The 20917-nt window shown below is 36.9% G+C and overlaps 2 protein-coding genes across 5 annotated transcripts in view; both read left to right on the top strand.

Annotated features, from left to right (window-relative positions):
- The first annotated feature begins 431 nt into the window (after window positions 1-431).
- Window positions 432-4210, top strand: LOC105702841 (acetyl-CoA acetyltransferase, mitochondrial). Of its 4 annotated transcripts, XM_012430731.2 has the most exons (9): window positions 432-584; window positions 840-986; window positions 1355-1469; window positions 1620-1813; window positions 2074-2364; window positions 2567-2755; window positions 2861-3018; window positions 3216-3332; window positions 3705-4210. In XM_012430731.2, the coding sequence occupies exons 1-9, from the start codon at window positions 567-569 to the stop codon at window positions 3985-3987; spliced, it is 1512 nt and encodes a 503-aa protein (XP_012286154.1). In that variant the 5' UTR covers window positions 432-566; the 3' UTR covers window positions 3988-4210. The 4 variants fall into 4 exon arrangements, with proteins under 4 accessions (XP_012286154.1, XP_012286158.1, XP_012286156.1 ...); XM_012430735.1 differs by lacking the exon at window positions 2861-3018 and having other exon boundaries at window positions 3705-3823; XM_012430733.1 differs by lacking the exon at window positions 3705-4210 and having other exon boundaries at window positions 3216-3611.
- Window positions 4211-5594: 1384 nt separating this feature from the next.
- LOC105700187 overlaps window positions 5595-20917 on the top strand; it is a 103934-nt gene continuing 88611 nt past the window's right edge. The window contains exon 1 of the mRNA XM_023432252.1: window positions 5595-5998. The gene's annotated coding sequence lies outside the window, so the exon portion shown is untranslated. The remainder of the gene's footprint in view (window positions 5999-20917) is intronic.

Here is a 20917-nt window from a genome sequence, read left to right as displayed (position 1 = left end):
AACTGGTAGATGGCACAGCCATCGCGATTGCGCGGGCCCCTACCAGAAATTCGTTACGCCGCCCTTGGGGGCAAAAAACGGTGAAAGCTAACGTACGAAATCAGAGGGCAGTACACGTTGCGATCGCGCGACCCTGCCCGTGAGCAATCTCCCAACTCATCTCTGTCTTAGACCAAAAATATCTAGACCTCGCATAGCAGTGGAAGGGGTAAACTCTTTTGCTTTGACTTTATGGCGAGTTTAGAGATCGAGCAATCCTCTGTAGTATAGGAGCTTTGGTAGTGACGTCATTTTTAAGCACGGCTCTTTGCAAAGTTGCCTGTACGGCTCCAAGCAAGCAATCCTGCAAGAAAACAAGCACCATATGAAACGGCCTTAAGACCATGCGTATAAATTATGGCGACTAGTGGCGACTGGGCGAAACAGTGGTTAGTATCGCTAAGTGGTAATGAATGGCAGTGGCCTCGTGATAAGATATTGAATAACAAAATTTTAATTTTAAAAACTTAGGCATTTGAGGTCTTTTTAAAATTTGTTTTGCATTTGAAACTTTGTATTCATTCAATATGCTTTCCTCTTTAAAGGTACTTAAGTTATTATTTTATTTAATTAAACTATAATTTTAATTACCAGTCTGGTCTTATAACTAGGTTTTGGTGGATGATTAGAATGTGGAGTTTCATTAATAGATTTTAATTATGCCTGATTTATGCGTTATGCTAAAGTGTAGGGATTGTTTTTAAACAGTATATTATTGTACATAATTGTAATCAATTTTATACAGGAACTGAAAATAATATGTCTATTAAAAAATGTAATTTTTCTTTTAATTTCTCCAGGTTAATTCCATTCCCTCCCGGCTATACAGCTCGAAAGCAAAGCTCAATGATGTTGTCATTGTTAGCGCTGCAAGAACACCTATTGGATCGTTTCTTGGCTCGTTATCATCATTATCTGCAACTAAACTTGGAGCGGTTGCAATACAAGTGAGATTGGAATATTTTTTACTGTTATATCGATTATATAACTTTCCAAATGGAATACCTTGACTTAGTTTAGTATGTGGTTGCAAATATTATTATATATGTACTAAGATCTCTCTCTATGGATAAATATATAAATGATATTCAATATAAGAATAGTGTTGCAAAGTGACGGATCAAATTCTTTCTTTTTCTTGCAATACCCTATATATGAGTACATATATATGTGAATGGTACATTGATTTTCAATGATAAATATTAATCCTTTTATGTAAACATCATAAGAATTTATTAATTAGTATTAACATACGTTCTATGGAGGTTATTTTATATGTGAATTAAATAATATTGGAAAATATTATAAATTCAAGGCTGCAATTGAGCGAGCTGGAATCGCCAAGGATCAGGTAACAGAAGTTTATATGGGTAATGTCTGCCAAGCATTTCTCGGTCAGGCACCAGCAAGACAGTCTACAATATTTGCAGGTTGGTTACATGAATTGATAAATTATAAGTTATGACCCATATTATTATAAGTTATTACCAATGATGATACAATTGATCAAAAATAATAATTACCATTATTAAGTTAAACACTTATTCCAAGCATAAGAATTTAACGTAACTACTTTTTAGGTCTTCCAAAGTCAACAATTTGTACTACAGTGAATAAAGTATGTGCGAGTGGCATGAAAAGTGTTATGCTCGCAGCACAAACATTGCAAACGGGACATCAAGATATTGTACTCGCTGGTGGAATGGAATCAATGTCCAATGTTCCATTTTATCTAAAGCGAGGTCAAATCCCCTATGGAGGTACAAAAATAGAGGTTAGATAATCTGTAAATACCGACATGATGTGAATATTTCTATTTATTGTAAAAGTGACTCACACGTTCAAGTGTTTAGTGATCATCTTCAAACAAAAATATCTAATTTCATCCAAACTGATGTAATTATGTATGCATATAATTAATAAGGTTTTTCAAGGAACAATTTATATTAAAATAATAATTTTTTTATGAACTATAATCATTCATTTAATATTTAATATACACAGTGATATTAGACGTTTTGTCTTCTATATTAGGATGGGATTGTATTTGATGGGCTTACCGATGTTTACAACAAAATTCACATGGGCAATTGTGCAGAAAATACAGCAAAAAAGCTGCAAATTACTCGTCAGCAGCAAGATGAATATGCTATTAACAGTTACAAGCGCAGTGCAACAGCTTATGAAATTAAAGCATTTAAGGACGAATTGGTTTCTGTCAATGTACCACAAAAGAAGGGTAAACCTGACGTAATATTTGCAGAAGATGAAGAGTATAAGAAAGTTGATTTCGATAAGTTCGGAAAACTCAGTACTGTGTTCCAGGTTAGACCGAATTCTTCAGTGTGTTTTATTATACATAATGAATTTGTTGACCGCATTTACTGTGACTGCTATGGTAAAGTAGTTGTGAAATAAAAATAAATAAGTTATTAATTTGCAAGTACTTTACCCCAATGCATGACCTTTGTAAATGTAGGCAATGATCACTCTTTGGTAACTAAAAATAGTTCTGCAATTGTTACAGAAAGAGAATGGCACAGTAACTGCTGGAAACGCGTCCACCTTAAATGACGGAGCTGCTGCTTTGATCTTAACTACCACTGAAGTGGCACAAAAATTGAACTTGAAACCGTTAGCAAGAATTGTTGCTTTCCAAGATGCTGCTACAGATCCTATTGATTTTCCCGTTGCTCCTGCATTAGCAATTCCCTCTGTAAGTCTTCTTTTAAAATGCAGTTAACACTTCTTTTGTCTTATAATATTCAACATCTATATAGTTGCATATTTCTGAAACTCGTTACTATTCTGTTTTACACAGTTACTTCAAAACGCGGGAGTAAATAAAAGTGACATAGCACAGTGGGAAATTAATGAAGCATTTAGTGTGGTGGTTGTCGCAAATCAAAAGCTACTTGATATAGATCCATCTAAAGTGAATATCCACGGTGGAGCGGTGTCACTTGGACATCCAATTGGGTAGGGAAAATGGGTGCAACCCGGTTTTTTTATTTAAATAATTTTAAATTTTAATAATAAGCATCAAATGTCTTAATCGTTCTGGGCTTCCACAAAGACTTTTGAATTCTTTGGAATGTGACAGCAATCTGTACTGTGAATATCTGTCCATTATATTCCCCTATGTTTCTCTAATAAGAATTTCACTTATTTTCTAGAATGTCTGGGGCTCGAATTATTGTTCATTTAACGCATTCCCTAAAGGCTGGTCAAAAAGGAGTCGCTTCCATTTGTAACGGTGGAGGTGGAGCTTCTTCAATTCTTATTGAGAAACTGTAAGTTCATTTTAAAGAGGAAAATCTTTTACTTGTTACTTTTTGATGAAGCTTATTGAATAGGAAGACCGGAATGTTTATCAAGTGTACTGGTAATAGAGGAAATGAACCGAGTACTTTGTTATAAGGAAAATGAATATTCTTGACTAAACAGAGATATCAAACCTTTTTATGCTGTTATTTTTTACAATTTTATATACACATATTTTTTTAATGGTTTATATTTAGTGATTTATACATAGAACATTTAATAAATCTTGATATCTATTATGACGTTAATACTTCGACTTTTATTTTCTTTCCATTAATAACGCATTAGATAATTAAAAAAAAATACAAAAGAGTACAGATTAGATTCGTACCATTCCATAGGTCTCACTCGGTATCAACTCCACCTAAATTGACCTTATTTACGAAGAATCCATGTTCCTTGTGCGACGTCCTTAAGGAAGATTTAAATAGACACTTTGCAGGACAATATCAGTTAGAATATATTGATATTACCGCCCCAGGTAATGAACGATTTAAAACACTATATCGGTACGATATACCAGTTCTGTTTTTGGAGGGACAATATCTTTGTAAACATCACCTAGATATAGAATTATTAGATAAGAAATTAAAAGACCTTAAAAATTTGCACGAAACATCGTAATGTAAACAGCCACGACATTTGATAGACTTTTTCTATTGGTACATAGTACTATTTTCTAAATATATTTTGACGTTATTGTAAGACGCGAATGTAAATGGCAGTGACGTGAACTTCAATCTTAAGATGTCAATCTCGTGTGATAATATATTTAACGTACAGGGTGAAAGTTAGTAAAATGTAATGCTTCGTGTACATAAAACTGTTATTGTTCCTGTATGTGTAAAAATATAGCTATACCTTTATTATAAAGGAATGTAAATAAATATTTTTAATAAAATCAGAATTTTTGGGATTTTTAATTATGTACTTATTAATAAGATAAAACTGTGAAGTACCAAAGTGTTTGAAGTTATTTGTAGCGAGCTGCAAACAGTATATATTTTAATAAACGAATTATATACATTATAAAATATTTCACTACTACTTGGTTGTAAAGGTAAAAGCCCCCAGGGAAACCATGATGCAAAAGTGATCATAACGAACTTGTATATTATTATATATATATATATATATAAAATAACCGATTTTTTCATAAAGAAATTTATTTACTCCGAATAAATTGTTAGGTATAATTTTAGAGCTCAGGAGTGACCTACACGTGGAAAGTTTGGAATCCAGGTGCCCCCTGAATGCGGCGCCCATGAGGTTCGAGATTTTCAAGACCTAAGACTAAGTTCGCTCGTACGGTAGAATAATAGGGTCCCACTGTTCACTTTGGGACCACTTTGGTTCCGTTAGTTTCGCAAACTGTATCGCCGGAGCAACCCGTTCATTTCCTTAAATCTCTTTAAGACGTTCCGTGCCACGTGTACCACCGATAATACGCATTAACCTCGGGTGGTACACGGCGTGGCATGGAACGCGTTAATACGTCACTTTCAGGGTAGAAACTTTTCAAGATTTAAAATAAAACAAGACTTTTAATTTCAAACAAGGACATAAGAGGCTCAAAGTTTAAGTTCAAAAACAATCGACATTGACGGAGAAATCGGGAAGGTCCAATAGGGTTTAATTTGTATTAATCGAGACATACGAGGATAGGAACGGAACAAAAGTGAAATAAGATCAAAAAAGGTCTTACATGGGTTACTCGGGTTCAAAGCAGGGCTAAAATTTCGGGTCGGAAAGTCTTTCGCGCTTCCCTCGCATAACGATAACCACGGGCAATGGAGTTTTTAAAAATTTTAATTTGGCGAGTTTCAAGACCTTAAGTAGGACCCGCATAATCAGGCGTTAAAGTTTCAAATTCTTCGGTGCACCGAATGATATAAATATTTGAACATTTTGATATCTTTAGAATGGCCCCTTCGTAACACCTTAATCTTCGGGTGACGCGAATTTCGCCGATTCGCGAACTAATTACGGTTAAAAAACTGCGCGTCAATCGTCATTGGTCAAGGAGCGAACGGGGCCAAAATTTCGGGTCTGCGGAGCGAGATCGGAGCGCCCGAGGGTGCGGCGCCAATGACATCGAGCCTCTCGCGCGCAGGCCCGCGACCGTAAGGCCCGTCTCGTCCTTCTTTCGGTCGGTGTCGGTCGGCCTCGGCCGGTCTCGGCCGGTCTCGGCGCCCCGCCTCCGTCTCTCTCCTTCTCGGTCGGCGCCCGTACCGCTGCGTCGTCCCCGTCATGTGCACGCACCGAAGCCGCGAGTCCGTCCGGCGGTCGTTCCTCTTCAGTGTCGTCCAGTGTCGTCCGCGAGCGGCAACGGGTAGCGCGACCGATTCGAGTTCCCTGGCCCTCGTGGGCGAGACCGGGCCCAGCGCAGCCTGGCGGACCTGACTCGAGGTGGCCGGCCCAACCTTGCGGCGCTGGGTTACCTCGAGTGACCTTGAACCTCGTGGGCGGAGCGACGGCGAGTGACCTCGGATCCGACCAGGGTGCGACCAGGACCCGGATTCGAGAGGTGCGTGGCCTAATCCGGAGCCCACGAGCGGGATTCCTTCGTTCCGGACTAACGTGAAAGTTAAATGAAACCCCGCATCCACGGCGTTCCCGGCTCTTCGTTTCACAGGTTGGTACCGACGATAGGCTTAACGGGGCGCGAGGCGCGAGACGCTTTGTCCGCGTTTATGTCGGTTGGTTTATCTGGACCAGACGCGCGCTCTTCCGCGTCCTTTGTCGAGCGCGAGGGCGCACCTATGTTCCTGAAATTTCGACACTTATCCCGGCCCGATCGTCCCCGTTTGTCCGGAAGGTGAGGCGAAACCTTGGGGCCGGTTGCACGAACCGTGATCACGGCATCGTCGGTTAACTGAGATTTACCGATCGAGAATCGTGACGCTTTTGGCTGCCCCGACTCCGATTGGAGCTAATAGAGGACGAGATATGTCGTTGATCGATCGGTCGAGTTATTTTCATTCATATTCTAATTGAAATAGCGTCGGAAGAAACGTACGATTAATCGTTATCCACCTATGAGGAAGTAGGGGACTAGCTAAACGTGGGGTGTTGGGATAGTATCCGATTTTAGCTGATCTTTGATAAATATTTCGCGGGGCAACGGGGAGAGAGTCGATCGGTTTTCGAATTTTAATCGTGGGTTAATTAGTTTGTATTAACGATGTTAGGGCCGTTGGGGTAAGTAGCTATTAGGGATTAACGGGTACGTCGGCGGACGTGAGTTTCTTCTCTACGGGTATGGTTATGGTGCCACGTGGCCGTCCGTGTACGCGGACTTTGAGAAAACCGATAGTCCACTCGCTTTTGTTATTCCTTGAACTTGTTCTTCTTCCTTCAACTTTGTGCAAAAATCCACAGAATTTTTCGAATGATCCAATGGAACGAGCGACAGGGGCTGCACTATCGTTTTCTCTCCGTTCCGACAATCTCGGATGATTCTCTTCCCACCTGCGTTTGTTTGTGCTGTAGCTGAATTGTTAAAGATTACCCTGTTTTGGTCCGCTTCGATGAATCTGGGTGATTCCACTTCTTACAGTACCGTTTACGTGTAACAGACAACGAGAGAGTTAAAAGGACTGAATACGTAACCGTTAAATCTCCATGAAATAATAAAATGACAATAATTTAGTGATCGAAGGTTCTCATCCATTTTCCACCTTGACTCAATTATGCAATAAATTTGTATATTTATCTTTGCTCTATTTTTAATTAAGAGTTACCTACAGTTGCACGGTTCCCTATTTTAAATATTATTATTATCGTTCAGTAACGAATAATGTGCGTTTTCTCCCTGTGGGATAAAAATCGTTTGTTCTCATGTTTTTATGCAATTTAATCGAATCTCAGTTTGCTAACAAGCAGTCTGCTCGATATTTAATTTTAAAGGGATTCAAAGATGAATATTTTGATATTGAAATCATAAAAAAATGTTGAACAATTATATTTATAGATTTCGACGCAAAAGACGTTTTGGAAATTGCCCTGGAAGGTATTACACAGAAGTTTAAAAATATTTGATAATTTTTAAGTATTCTCAGAATTAATGTACATTAACATTAAGTAATAACAAACATTTTAACATTAAACTTCCGGGAAACGAAGACTCACGTTCCGGTACAAGTTCTTACGATTAAAAGTTCGGTTTGTCCAAGTTTTGAAATACAAATGAAAATTAATTTACTCTAGCTTGATGTAGGCAATTATCGAATAAGGAGAGATGAGAATTGAAGTTCATGTCCGCATAATTTCTGTCCGTAAAAACTGTTAGTTGGCACGGTACACGACGTAACGAAAGTTAGCCAAATGAGAGTAAAGAATGATTATACAATGCGGAAGACCTGCGTACATATAAATGAAAAAAAAATATATGATAACTCGTTTTGGGATACAAAAAATAGTAATTTATAATAACGTAATGTGGACAATGAGATCGAGTCATGAAATTTCAAGTTCTTGTCCGCATAATTTCCGTTCCCAAGAATAGTTACTTGGCACGTTACGGGACATGTTAAAGGTTAGCCAAAAGAAAATAAAAATAAAAACAATGATTATATAATGAGGAAGGCACGAATGCGGAGAAATAACGGCAACGGTATATGATAACTCGTTTTGGGATACAAATAAATAGTAATTTATAATAACTTAATGTGGACAATGATTAAGTTACGAGACTTGAAGTTCTTGTCCGTATAACTTCTGTCGGCAAGAACGGTTACTTGGTACGGTACACGATGTGTCGAGTTAGCCAAAAGAGAGCAAAGAACGTTTATTTAATGAAGAAGGCACGGATGCGTGCACCGTGTGTAACGCGCGGCATTAATAACACTGCTTATTTGTTTATTTGTTTCTCACGTCCTTAATGCGCCTTGGTTGTATTCAGTTCAGGGAATCTAGGTGATTCAGCTTCTTAGAACACTACTATTTAGGACGGAAATGTGAAATTTGGTGAAATGCGATGCTTTCATGCTTTAATAAGCAAGTAGCGAGGCAGTGAATTAGTTATTTTCACATGTCAAGGTTCGTATACTGGTGAGTCGGAAGGAGTGGAATGTATTTTTGGAGGCGATAGTTTCGGCCATTATAAAAAAGAAAGTTTATACGAAGCTGTTACTCTCGTTACATCAAGCTAAAAAAAAAATTTTTTCTGAAGAGAGAAATTTTTCGGCCGAATTGATACTTTATTGACTAGAACAAGGAAAGTAGACACGAGTGGGTTGAATGAAATTAGGACAAATTTTAAACTATACTCAATTTTCTTAAGCTTAGTTTCACCAAGTCCGTTTGACTCGTTATCATTACATTTGACTGTACGTAAACGTGTTAGAATGAAAAGTTGTTTCACTTCGGAGAGTGAAAGGTTTTCAAAGGATTATTAATATTTTTGTAATAAACGGGAGTTTATTAGCATTATGTATGTTTGATGTTTTTTCTCAAATCTCTGACAGTTACCGGTGAATTCATTCTTGCGTCAACTTTAAACAATATTTATCTCTCGTTAATGCTTTTTTATAACGAATACTAGGTTGTCCGAGTTATACACATTTTATCCAAAAGTAACGTAACTTTCATAAAAATGTTCAATTCTTGCGATTAATTTTATATATGAAATTCTGTTTGCAAAATCATTGCCACTTGATTCTTGTAACAGTGACGATCCTTTCAAAATTAATTTCGCTGAAGCCAAGAAGTTTCATTTGGATTGGCGTAAGTAATTAATCTCGCTTAGAGTACATTTTTTGTTCATTGTAGCGTTATAGGTGTATATATTTTATAAAAGTACATGGAACAGCAATTAATGGTTGATGTGTTATGATTGAAACAAGTGATCAGAAAGCGAACCGTAAACATCGATGCAATATTTCTTCGCAGCATTTTCTTACACTTGCCGTGAACGTAATTCATGCGAGTGCGATCCATTATTATTCCATGTACTTTTGCAAAATTTAAACAGTTGCATTTTCGACACTACAGAGAATAGCAGATATGTTCGTATACTCTTTTTTGTAATGATCCAAAATGTCGTTGTCTTCAAATATTTTCCTTCCTTTCTAACTCACCCTATATTATCTGGCAAGGTATTAAAAACATACAGCAAAATTTGATACACTTTTAATCAAATGTCAGGTAAGATTATGGTAGGAATAATGCATTGACATGAATGTACCAAATATTTATTAAGCCTATATATATTTTATTCATAATTTTTGTGGATGCGAGGACAAAGAAGAACTCAGATTTTGGTAGAGATTTAATATTATATGTTTATCACGTATTTATACGTTTTCGTATATTTCTTTTGGTAAATTAGCATTCCGGTACACATAAATTGACGTTATTGATGCAGGACGTTAAAATGTATTTTACATATTAGGGTATGAATATCTTGGCAGATCGTTCGAGGGTCCCTTTCGTTATCATTTAATAGCTACAATATTTAGTGTACAATTTTACGTTTATCATACATCCATTAAACGAGTAATAGCGTTTTAAGCTGTGTATCGAGGGAACGTATTGCCGTCTGAATAACGCATATTTTACAGCTTTATGAGAAATGTTTAATATCCCATAACTATGTTGGCTTGAATTTATTAGTATGCTACCGGTTTCATGGATGATTAAAATAGGTTTTGTTTATTATTTGGAAATATTTCTTCCATACATGAAATAATTACTGTCTACGGTATAGATACTGCGCGATTAATTTATCTTACGTAGTTAATTATTTTCAAATTTGTCTTGTTCTTCTCTCAAAGTTATTTATCCTTATTTGGCTAAGTTTGTATTAAGTAATGCAACTCGATTGTGCGTAAAAATATTTCCAAGATAGTGAAACGTAATTATTAGTTAATCTTTTAAATGTCTTTATGAATTTAAATATGTATTTTAATTTGCGGAACGTAGAAGTAATTCATAATTAAATTTTATGAAATCATGCGATTAGGATCAGCAAAAATCGAAGGTTTCCATTCTACGACAAAGTAGTTAATTATAAAACTATTATTCTACTACTTCTTTCCAACCATGAAACTGGTTTATGAATTATAAATTTAGAACAATTTCAATCGCTAAAAGTGTATATAAATTCTAAATGTTTATATAATTAGTTAATATCAGAAGTTTAATATTTACAAACTTCACGTTATAGATGTTTCTCTTGACTTAAAAAAAAGAAAGAATGGGTTGCAAAGGGTTACATGAACGAAAGACGTTGAAAATCGCGAGAACTGATGAGGAGACGGCAAAATTTTGACCAACATCGTTCATTATTGCGTCGGCGAAATTCCAATTTCGCCACCTTTATTATGGAGACAGGAATCAGTTTATTAATGGGCTTTGCGCGGTACTTCGGTCACTGAATTGGATTCCGCGTTTGACTAATTGTAAGAACAGACCGTGAAAGAATCCCGTCAACCATTAACTTGAAATCGGTTCAAATCTCTGAAATGTTTGAACTAAACACGTCGAATAAAAACACGCGCTAGTAATAGCCCTTAATAGGGCTAAAACGTTTGCGGTCTATATATATATACACACACAATACAGTTAATGGACTAAACGTATAATGGACTCGTATTGCACGAGCTAGATAAAATATGGCCCGGTCGCATCATAAATGATTGAAAATGAAAGTTAAGGCAATGCGTTGTCTATTATCGGGCGCCATTTAACATCGAGGAACGGAGAACTCCGGCGTTTAAAATAGACATGATGCAGTAGGGCTAAGCATCACTCGTAAATCCGAAGGAACGTGAAATTGAAACAGAAGTGTTGTAAACCACTCTTGAGGGTTACAGTATCTTGAAGGATCGGCTTTCGGAAGCTTAAAAGAAAACCGGTTGCTAGTTTCTTTCGCTTTGATGGGTTTAATCGGTACTCGGCATTGGGATATTGGTAACTTTTTCAAACGGCTTGACGAGAAACAGCTTTCTAATGTTTCTTGAAACTAGTAGGATATCTCAGTGTTTAAGGGAGTTGGGAACTTCGAAGAGTTAGGATTAGACCTTACGTAGACTGACTACGAGAGGGAAAACTGGATAGACGTATTTCTGCATCCGTGCTTGTACTTATAACTTCGCATAGGAGTTTATTAAGTGTATGGAATCTATTTGTAAAAGAACTCGATCTTAAAGCGATAAAGTACCAAATCAGTGGTTCTTGATCTTTCGATATCACGGAATATTTTCGATCACGAGGGTAATTTGCGGGATATCAAAATCAGATCATAAAACTAACGATTGTAATATCGGATATAAGTAACTAGGATGTGTATGGGAAGGTAACAAATGTCAGCTCTGACTTTAATAATTTTTTTTATAACAGTTTTGGATAGTATCAACTAAACTCCACTAAAAATGTCGACTAAAAATTGTTGCAATTGTCCCCGATCCCCCTGAAAAAAAAAAGACGTTAAGTCTTCGGAGAAGTCTTCGAAGAACCCCTAGTTCGGAGAAAAGTTTCATGAACGATTGACTCTTCGGATGCCATTTTCTTATCCCCTTAAGATATCATGAAAGGGCCATTGTATATATATAAAAATGTCAAAATATTTATAAAACCATTCTCTAAACTAGGTGCAACTAACCATGGGGAGACTGAATTCTTTTACTTGGAAGTTTCGCCCTTCCACGGGGTCGATAACTGGGGTGAAAAACCTTTATTTCGAGGAAAGGTATTGACTTTAGTTGCAGCTCGGTAGGCTCCTCCACTTTTACGTGGATTTTACGGTGGATCGATATACCTTTTACGTGTTTCCGAGACCACGAACGAAGCAAGTGGAAGGCTTCCTCTGCTGGCATAATAATACGAAGGAATAAGTACTAATTATAGGAATCTAAAAAGTAAAAGCTGGAAAAATAAGATCGATAATAATAGGAAGTAATGGAATTTATTCTTCGTTTAGATAACGGGAAGTGGAAACAAGTTGATAACGGGAAGTGAAAAGAAGTTGATAGGAAACAATTTGGTTAATTTACGAGGGATGATACCTGGCGTGGTCCCATGTGAGGACATTACGTTCCTTCGATTCGGAATTAGGTCAACGATTTTGATTTTATTCGACTTTTACGATGAATCGACGTGCCTTTTAAATAACCCCGAGCGTCCAAACTTGTTGGATAAGAGAAAATGGGAACGAGAAGGTAATAGGAATTTCGTTAGTTTATGGGATCGATAACCAAGGTCCTTAACCTGCATACCGAGTGTAGATATTGCTTTCGCTCGGCTTGAAATTGCGCACATCCCTTCGTTTTCTTCAATTTTCATCCTACACCAATATATACCTTTTACGCGTTCCCCTTTCTAGATAAATAAATTTATTCCGCTTTAGGGAAAACAAGAAGTAGAGACGGGCTTAATCTCCATTTTCTCTTTCTCAACCTTTTTATTTCGATTTTCTACATGTTTATTCATTTGTTTTGGTAGGTCTTAAAGAAAAGGCTTATTTAACGTAACGTTTTGGTCTGCAGAATTTTGAATGCAAATATGTTTCGAAAACTGAAATGTCCACGTTTCAAAATGTATGCACTTGTACTAACCATGTGCCGTAAATTTCTCTCCCTCTCTTTCTCTCTTTCCAAATTTGACATGCTTCTTTAAAATGGTTCCAAGTTTTCTGATTTATTGCATACGTAGTACCGAGCTAAGTGGAATAAAATAATGTTGACTTCGATCCGATGGTAGTAGGGGGCAATCGGAATTTCGTCCGTTTACGTGATCGACCACCAAGGTTTTTAACCTGCACTCCCAGGGAAGATTGGCTTTCCCTCGGCTCGAAATTGTGCATACGCTTTCGTCTTTCCTGGATTTGTGCAGAGGATCGATACGCCTTTTACGCGATTCCGAGCTCAAGGGAGAGGCGATCGAACCGCGGCTCTCCCTGGAGAAACTCGTCGCTCCAAAAGAATAAGCCAGTTTACTGGTTCTCCGCCGGGCTTAAAGAAATTGCACGCCAGAGTGCGTAAGAATGTAAAATGCGATATATGCAAGAAGTCAATCACGCGTAGACTGCACTTTGCTTCATACAAATGCATGGGGCTCCGTTTCCTTACAAATTGTCTTTAATTGGTCCACTTCTTTCCCACATCCTGTGGATTTTACGTTTTCGCGGATATCTTCGTGAATACTTTAGACCGTATAAGGTTCTCGAGGTCCTCTTGCGTGCAAAGAAAAATGAAAAATTCATCTCAACGTAGCTACGTGTCCGTACACTCTACAGCATTTGTATTATCAACGCGAAGAATTTGATTTATCCGATTTATTCGATGTTTCGATCGATATTTTCTGGCACCTTTTTCCCGGAGAATGGAACTTCATTGTCATTCGTATAATGCTCGAACGAATGTGCGAATTTACAGTAATCCATGAAATAATTCCAAGTGATGTAAATCTTGTATTCTTCGGGTTAATTCAATGGTTTTTAATCTTTTTGAAGTCACGGAATATTTCCCTTTCTTCCCTGTTTTTTCCATGCCAACTTGCACAAGCGCTTCGTATACGTGCAACAATTTATGCGCAGCCTTGATTGGAAACCACTGTGTTAGTTTATTCGGTATAGTTACGTCGGATTGATTTATTTTTCTGATTGGACGATAAAAACGTCGGTCATGCGCGATGGATCCCTTTCTCGGGCATAATGACTTATTTACGCATGTACGAACGCCGCTCGTAACACCCGCGTAGGTTTGTTAAGGTAACGAGATCTCGACCTAAAAGTCGAAGTATTTAGTCTGTGGTTCTACCGGTTGCAAAGCCTCGACAAAGACAAAAGGTGCTCGAAGAAAGGAGCGAAAAGCAGTTAACCTTCGGCGCCACGTTATGGTTCCCTTTGGATATGTTGCCGATGGTACTATTACGTACTTCGACTATATCACGTTTCAAGTATAAATAGTCGAAGGACTCGAGGGCTCGCGTGCTCTTCGATCGCGCGTGTTTTTCTCTTTTTATCGTAAACAGTCGCAGTCGGTAATAATTGCATCCTGCGCTCCGATCGATCGGTTCGCCACAAAGTAGAAAGATGATAGGCGGACTGCGCGAGTAACCGGGCTTTATGTATATCGATTCTCAAAGAATAATCGGAATGAACCGGCTTCGAAAGAAAAAACGGAATATATCTCTAAAAGGTATGAAGTAATCTAGAATTGATCTGTCCGGTTTATTTTTTAAAATCATTTGATTGACTGCATTTGGTTGATTTCAGAAAACGTTTCGTTTGAGAGAACTAAATTTTTTACTCGACCAAACTCGTTTACTCGATTCGGTGAAAATGTATCGGTTGAGTCGTTTTCTTAATTTTAGAAAATGTTTCGGTCAATAAACCAAATATCTTGGTTAAATCTATCGGATTATTTTCACATTTGAGGTGACCTACCGCAATATTTGTTATAATTAACAAAAAAATTAGTACCCAAAGACGTTTGTGATGCGAACCGATCATTTTTCTGCGTGTATCATTTTGTGCACTCGTTGAATTCTTATTATGACAATGAACGGGTCCCATTTGTGCGTCGAAAAGGGTTGACGAGGGATACAAGAAAATATTGGCAGCTTGTAGTATATCGCTATATGTTGCCGTAAAAGTCCTCTTGAAAGTGCCCGATTGATAGTGAACGGATAGTGGATAACGAGACGGTTTTTTTGGTTACGACTTTAGTCGGAGATTTATTAACGTGTTTGCACAATTCCATCCAAGACGTGACGCTTGGAAAGCCACGTCAAAGGTGGAACTCATTGGAACTGGAAGACAAGGTGTTAAAGCGCTAAACAGCGGAATGGTTTCAGTTGCAGGAGAAAGGGAAGTGTAATTATGCTTATTACGAGATAACTCTTCGGGCAGGAATTCGCATTCTTTCCACTCCTTTAAGAGTGCTCGCTGGACCAGTTTGAGAAGTTGTTCGTTCAGGCGAGATGAACACCAGTCAAGATCGTTCCGTCCAATTCCACCAACGGAAAAGATGATTTCGCTTGCAGTACCTGCAAAGCCGGAACAGTTTTTGATGCACTGGCATTTTCTACGGAGGAAATATTGTAGTCAATTATTTGATAATCGGACCTACGAATTTCGTACAGAATTGGTACTTTTACATTAATAAATGTATTCATGTATCGAATAATTTTGGAGGATGGAATTGCTTTTGTAATTAATATATTGTCTAATAATGGATGCGATACTCTGTTGTTTTAAGAGTTGGATATCGGTTGAGATTTATAGGGCGAGACAGGAAGAGAAGGAAATATTTTTGAAGGTGACGGTTTACATTCTTACAAAAGAAAAGATGTTGTGTGAACATTGCCGTTATTTTTGATAGTGTTGAAGATACAGCAATTGCAATGAGTGCATTTTATCAGAGATCCAAAGAACGACCGGTTACGTTTGTCATTATATTTGAAAATTACCGATATGGAATTTGTAACGAAGGGTAACAGAAAGTAATTGAAGTGCCATTTAATCGAAGCTATCAATTGATTATAATAAATGGTTCTAGTTATCTTGATTTACTTATTTATGCATCGCGAAGTTCTAGTAGTCATTACCGTCCAAACATTCGGAACGTCGAGAGACATCGCAATTAGACTTATGCAATTAACTGCTGCCTTTCTGCTTGCGAAATTCACATAAAATCAACATTTTTACTAACTAGTGAAAGGAGCATTCACGTATACGTTTGTAGGTTAGCCAATAACGGTCTTGATTGTAGTCCGAAGAGGCTACGGAGATAGAGTAACAAGTGATTAGAACTATACTCGTCGTTTAAACGGATTCTAATAAACAAAGCAAGTGAACTAAATACATACGACACGAGACATTTTCATGAAATCGATTAAAGGGAACTGCATGATGTTTAAAATATAGAAAACTGCTAATTTAGATGTGGAGGTATTTAAATTTATCAGGGATATAAAATCATCTTCGTTCTAAGATTATAAATTAATCCGCGTTTTGTAAATTCAGTTGAAAGTACAAAATATGAAACTAGCCTAGGTTAAATCGATCTATCAAAAAGGATCGATTAAGGACAGGTTTCTCCAATTCTTCTTCTTTGTTTCTTTGACGTATCAACTTTCAGATTATTAACGACGAAAAAATAGGAAAAACCAAATTCCAATTACTTTGGATGATCCAGTTTGTTGTAGCGTTCACAGTCTTCGAGAAACTCGAAGACGTTGGTGTACATTTTTTAATTATTTAGTGTCTATGATTCTTTGGTTTAATTTCGTGGAACATAAAACCATTTTTTAGGATTTTGATCAATTTTTGTCTTCGGTGAAACGTGAGTGGCAGTACTTTGTCCATTTTTTGTGAATTTGTCTATACAAATTTTCCGTATGTGTTTCCATGTAAATAGGTATGTTACAATTGCACGCTACACGTTATGTTACAGGTGCACCCTATTTTTCACGATTAGCCAGGTATTTTATGGCGAACAAGTCGACGCTGTTCTTTGCATTTTTGTTAACAGTATTTCTTCAATAATTACGTATCTTTGCTGGTTTTAAAACTCGTTCGGCCGCATTCGCGAATTACGGTCGATCACCTTGCGACATTGAAATGTTATAAGTACACTTTGCAGACCGTGAAAGTCAATCGAGGTATTCGATGACTCGTGACGTTCGATGGAAATATCACTCTCAGTTTCCCTCATCGATATAGTGCTGGTTTTATGGACACTTTATCTGTCACCTGTATCCCACTGACTTTAAAATAATGTCAATTCATTTTTTAATTAGTTAATTATTATGCGATTTTTATTCTGTTTTTATTTGAGGCAAAGTCGACGAAGAAATTCGCTTGTCCAATAACACAAAATAATGAAATGCACGTTTTATACACGTACACGTAGTAGAAATATAGGATAGGTCTAAAAATTAAAATTGTATCCAGGCAAGTTTTTTGTTTTCTACGTTAAATGCATATTTATAATATATGTTGTTTTGCGCGTTCGTTTTTCGATGCCTTTTTTCCTTGTAAAAAAGAAACATCTATTTTAATATAATATTTTTACCTTCCGAATGAAAGATGTTTCTACCTTCGGCTTGTAATATCTGTTTGCGAATTTAAGTTATTCCACGTATTTCGTACACTCGTTGATTACGTTCTTGCTTATAAATGTTTAACGATAAGTGTCTAAACGACGTTCATGTTACACGATGATTAAATAGATGTAACGTCGATGTAGAATTTGATGTGGAAGGGCCATCATTGGAACGAGCAAAGCATGTTTTCTTAATACACTTTGTACGATTGATAATCCATATTTTAACACTATTTTTAAAAATGTATTGCACTACTTTGTGTTTATTGGGATGACGCGTAACCGTCTCGAATGATTCTTTTAAGATTTCAGCAGTCTCTTCTTTCGAAGTTCCCAGGCTTTCACGGAAAGTAAAGCAGTATCATTAACGAATAGGATGTAATGGTCGTGTAGTTTGCGATCCTGTTAAGATTTAATTCAACTATACCCTGCAGGAAGAGTAGATTATTCTCACAGTTTATTTTTTTTTTAAGAATCAGTAGAAAGCATCGATGAATTTTGGGTTTACAAGGATGTTATTATTTATTTATTGTATATTTCACAATATGGAATGTTATGTAACTTGAATTGTGAGATTACGCGTTACATTGTTTAAAAGTCGTACGATAAGATTGGAGTCTTCGTTAAATCGTATTTTCCATAATATAGGAATAAGACCTTTGCATCATTTCGATAATTTTTATCTCGAAACTGATATGACTTGTTCCGAAGTTTACATTTTAACTTTGGAGTCGTTAATCTTCGACTTCGAGTTTGGGATATCCGGTAATTGTTTATATTTATTGCTGAACTTTGTAGCATATAATCGTGCGAATGGAATTCCATTTTTACGCAAAATAAAAAATTGCTTACAAAGAAGATTTAAAAAATGAAATTTTATGAGTATCAGGGCCTAACTTAGGGTCTCCATGTTCACGAGATAAAATTTTAAATATTTCGATACACCTGGCTCGAAGAAAAATTTCGTAAATGAGACCCCTTAGTAGAGGCCCCTTTCGCAACACCTTAAATGGTGAATGTTCTTATCGGCATCTTATAAGTATTGACACGTTCACTTTCTTACAATTAACTTTATCCGTTAAGAATAGTCTCTGTAATTAGCGTTAGCCCCTAGTTTCAAGAATTACCTTCTCTCTGGCGCGCTTTTTTAAATGACCTTTTACGGTACTTAATTTATACGTGGGGTTAAAAATATATTTTTACCGGGACTGAAGTGGTAATTAGAAGAAAGAGCCGAAGTGGGAAGAGGACCTCTGTTATCGTCGAACCGTGGAAGCCAATCCGCGCAAAGTGCTTCGTTTTGCGTTTCAACTTTTTCCGTAAATCATTAATCATCCGGGATTCCACCCGGGATAGTTAATTTTCACCCGGTTGTCAGGAAAAGAAATGGCAAGGTAACGGAGTGCTACCGTTACCGAAGAGAGGGGGAAGAAAAAGCTTCGTAGGAAGCGAAGCGGTGCTTAGAAGCCAAGACGAGTAGCAGAGTCATACTTCGCTCGAGCAGCATGACGGGACACTTGTATTACTCCTAATGAGTGTAAGTGCAAGATGAGAGGTCGAATACGAGAAGCAAGTCGAGCGACGACCCAGAGCTCGATATACCGACGCTACCCGCTAGGGAAATCATGTTCTTTTTATAATGACTCAACGGAAATCATTTTTAATGTCAACTATTCATTCTTACCGTCAAGCGCGGAATATCAAAATAAGAGTATAAAAATCCTGAAATGTGTAATTAAATATTTTCTACATTCAAAATCTGCTTCATATATTGTCAATATGGAGTTATTATTATATTTTGTCGTCTGGTTTTGAGTTTGCCTCGCGGTATAAACTCTTTGGAAGTTTTTAAAAATGAACTTACCGTTGGTTACCTCTAGAGTACTGAGTTCTTATTAAGGGTACTATATGTTACAACGTACATCAAATCATATTGATTTAGATTTTTAACCGATATGCGGCTATTATGCCCTCGAATAAGTGAATCGGTGAAGCTGTTTAGTGAAGGTCTGTGTTATTTTTATCAATTTATTAATTAGAGCTCAATCGCTGATATGCTAAGCAAGGAGAATACCGCCTTCATTCTTTTCTGGTCCGCAGTTATGAGGTTTCTTATGTATGGAATGTAGTTGTATAGCTGTACTTGGAGGAGAAATTGAAAGGGAGAAGCTCGTACAAGTTCAATGCACTAACGCGTATCGATCGCATTGCCTCGGCACTGATATCGTATTCAATTAGATTTAAGGATTAATTGTCCGCGGATTAAACTACGAAGGTATCGGGTTACGATTATCGGAATTGCTTTTTTAAAATTGGAAGAACCTTATAAAGTTCTTCATAGAATTCCAGTCTTGTTGCTGCGAAGTCTAGGGAAGCATATTTTCGACGGTATTATGCAAGAAAACATTTGCAGTGCACCGCGTTTAATTATAATAACTTCAACCTATGTAGAGACTTTTGTTATGAGTACATTTCATGAAATAGGTTCTTATTAGTTTGTTAAATTTATCGTTTATACGCAAGACAACTGTTGGTCATTTATTGGAATATTCGGCAACTTTTTAAATCACTTTTCATGTGACGTTTCGAGCTGTGTAAAATGAAAGATAAAAATAAATTATGACCCTAACTATTAAAGATTAAAATTAAAACCACGTAGAGTAAGAAATAAAAATTAGAAATTGCACCGATTAATAAAGGCTTCACGAAGGTTAAATATAGTCCTCACGGTGGGCGCTTAGTTAGATGGTAATTAAAATAAAGTAATTCCAAGAGGCCCCTTTGGTGTTCCTGCCTCGGAACAGTTCTTCATTGTTTCAATGTACCCAACGGCAATGACGTGGTTAATCAATTCTACATTCCTCGGGTTCGTAAGCAACTTCAGACAGGAAGCCCAATTAAAAGACTTGCTTTTATTAGGGCCGTATGTCCATCACTATACATTTATTCCAGCCAGTAAGCAATCGAATTGTTAGTGCTCGTGGCTCGCGAAAACTAATGCCAACTTCATTATCACGGTTGTGGGTTGTGTGCAATTAATCAAGAAGCGATAATAGCAGATATACCGATAAAACGTTTGTTATCGTTAACTGACTCAACATTGTCATTTGCTTGAATATTATCGTAAAATGAAAATGAGTTCCTGCATAAACTATAAATGCCGTCTATGGCCTCCTAATCTTGAAGTGCAAACATGCGCATGTATGATATTTTCGTTTCATTATTCTGCATTGTAATTGTTATCAAATTTTTTAATTTTTACAGCTGATTACGGAAGGGAATAAAAACGTTCCTAAAAAATATTCACGGTCATTTACTGCCTTTTAATCGTGATAAAGTGTACAAACGGAGTGAGTAACTAAATAAACTATATAAGCAATACTGTAAAGCGATAGGGATAATAGAACATTTAGAAGTATATTAAAAAGAAAATACTATTTATCTAGTTAAAAGAGAAAAAGACAGAAATAAAGACAAAAAGGGCAAAAAACGGCTAATGACCA

The sequence above is a fragment of the Orussus abietinus genome, unplaced genomic scaffold, assembly GCF_000612105.2.
Source record: "Orussus abietinus isolate OABI.00-Male unplaced genomic scaffold, Oabi_2.0 scaffold255, whole genome shotgun sequence".
Lineage (NCBI taxonomy): Eukaryota > Metazoa > Arthropoda > Insecta > Hymenoptera > Orussidae > Orussus > Orussus abietinus.
Note: the sequence above shows the minus strand (reverse complement) of the source record. Positions and strands in the feature narration are given on the sequence as shown.

What these genes read in the sequence shown, in the direction of transcription:
- LOC105702841 (XM_012430731.2), top strand. An exon ending in TCACTTGGACATCCAATTGG is followed by an intron (nt 3,019 to 3,215) that starts GTAGGGAAAATG and finishes CTTATTTTCTAG; the next exon opens with AATGTCTGGGGCTCGAATTA. An exon ending in TCAATTCTTATTGAGAAACT is followed by an intron (nt 3,333 to 3,704) that starts GTAAGTTCATTT and finishes ACCATTCCATAG; the next exon opens with GTCTCACTCGGTATCAACTC.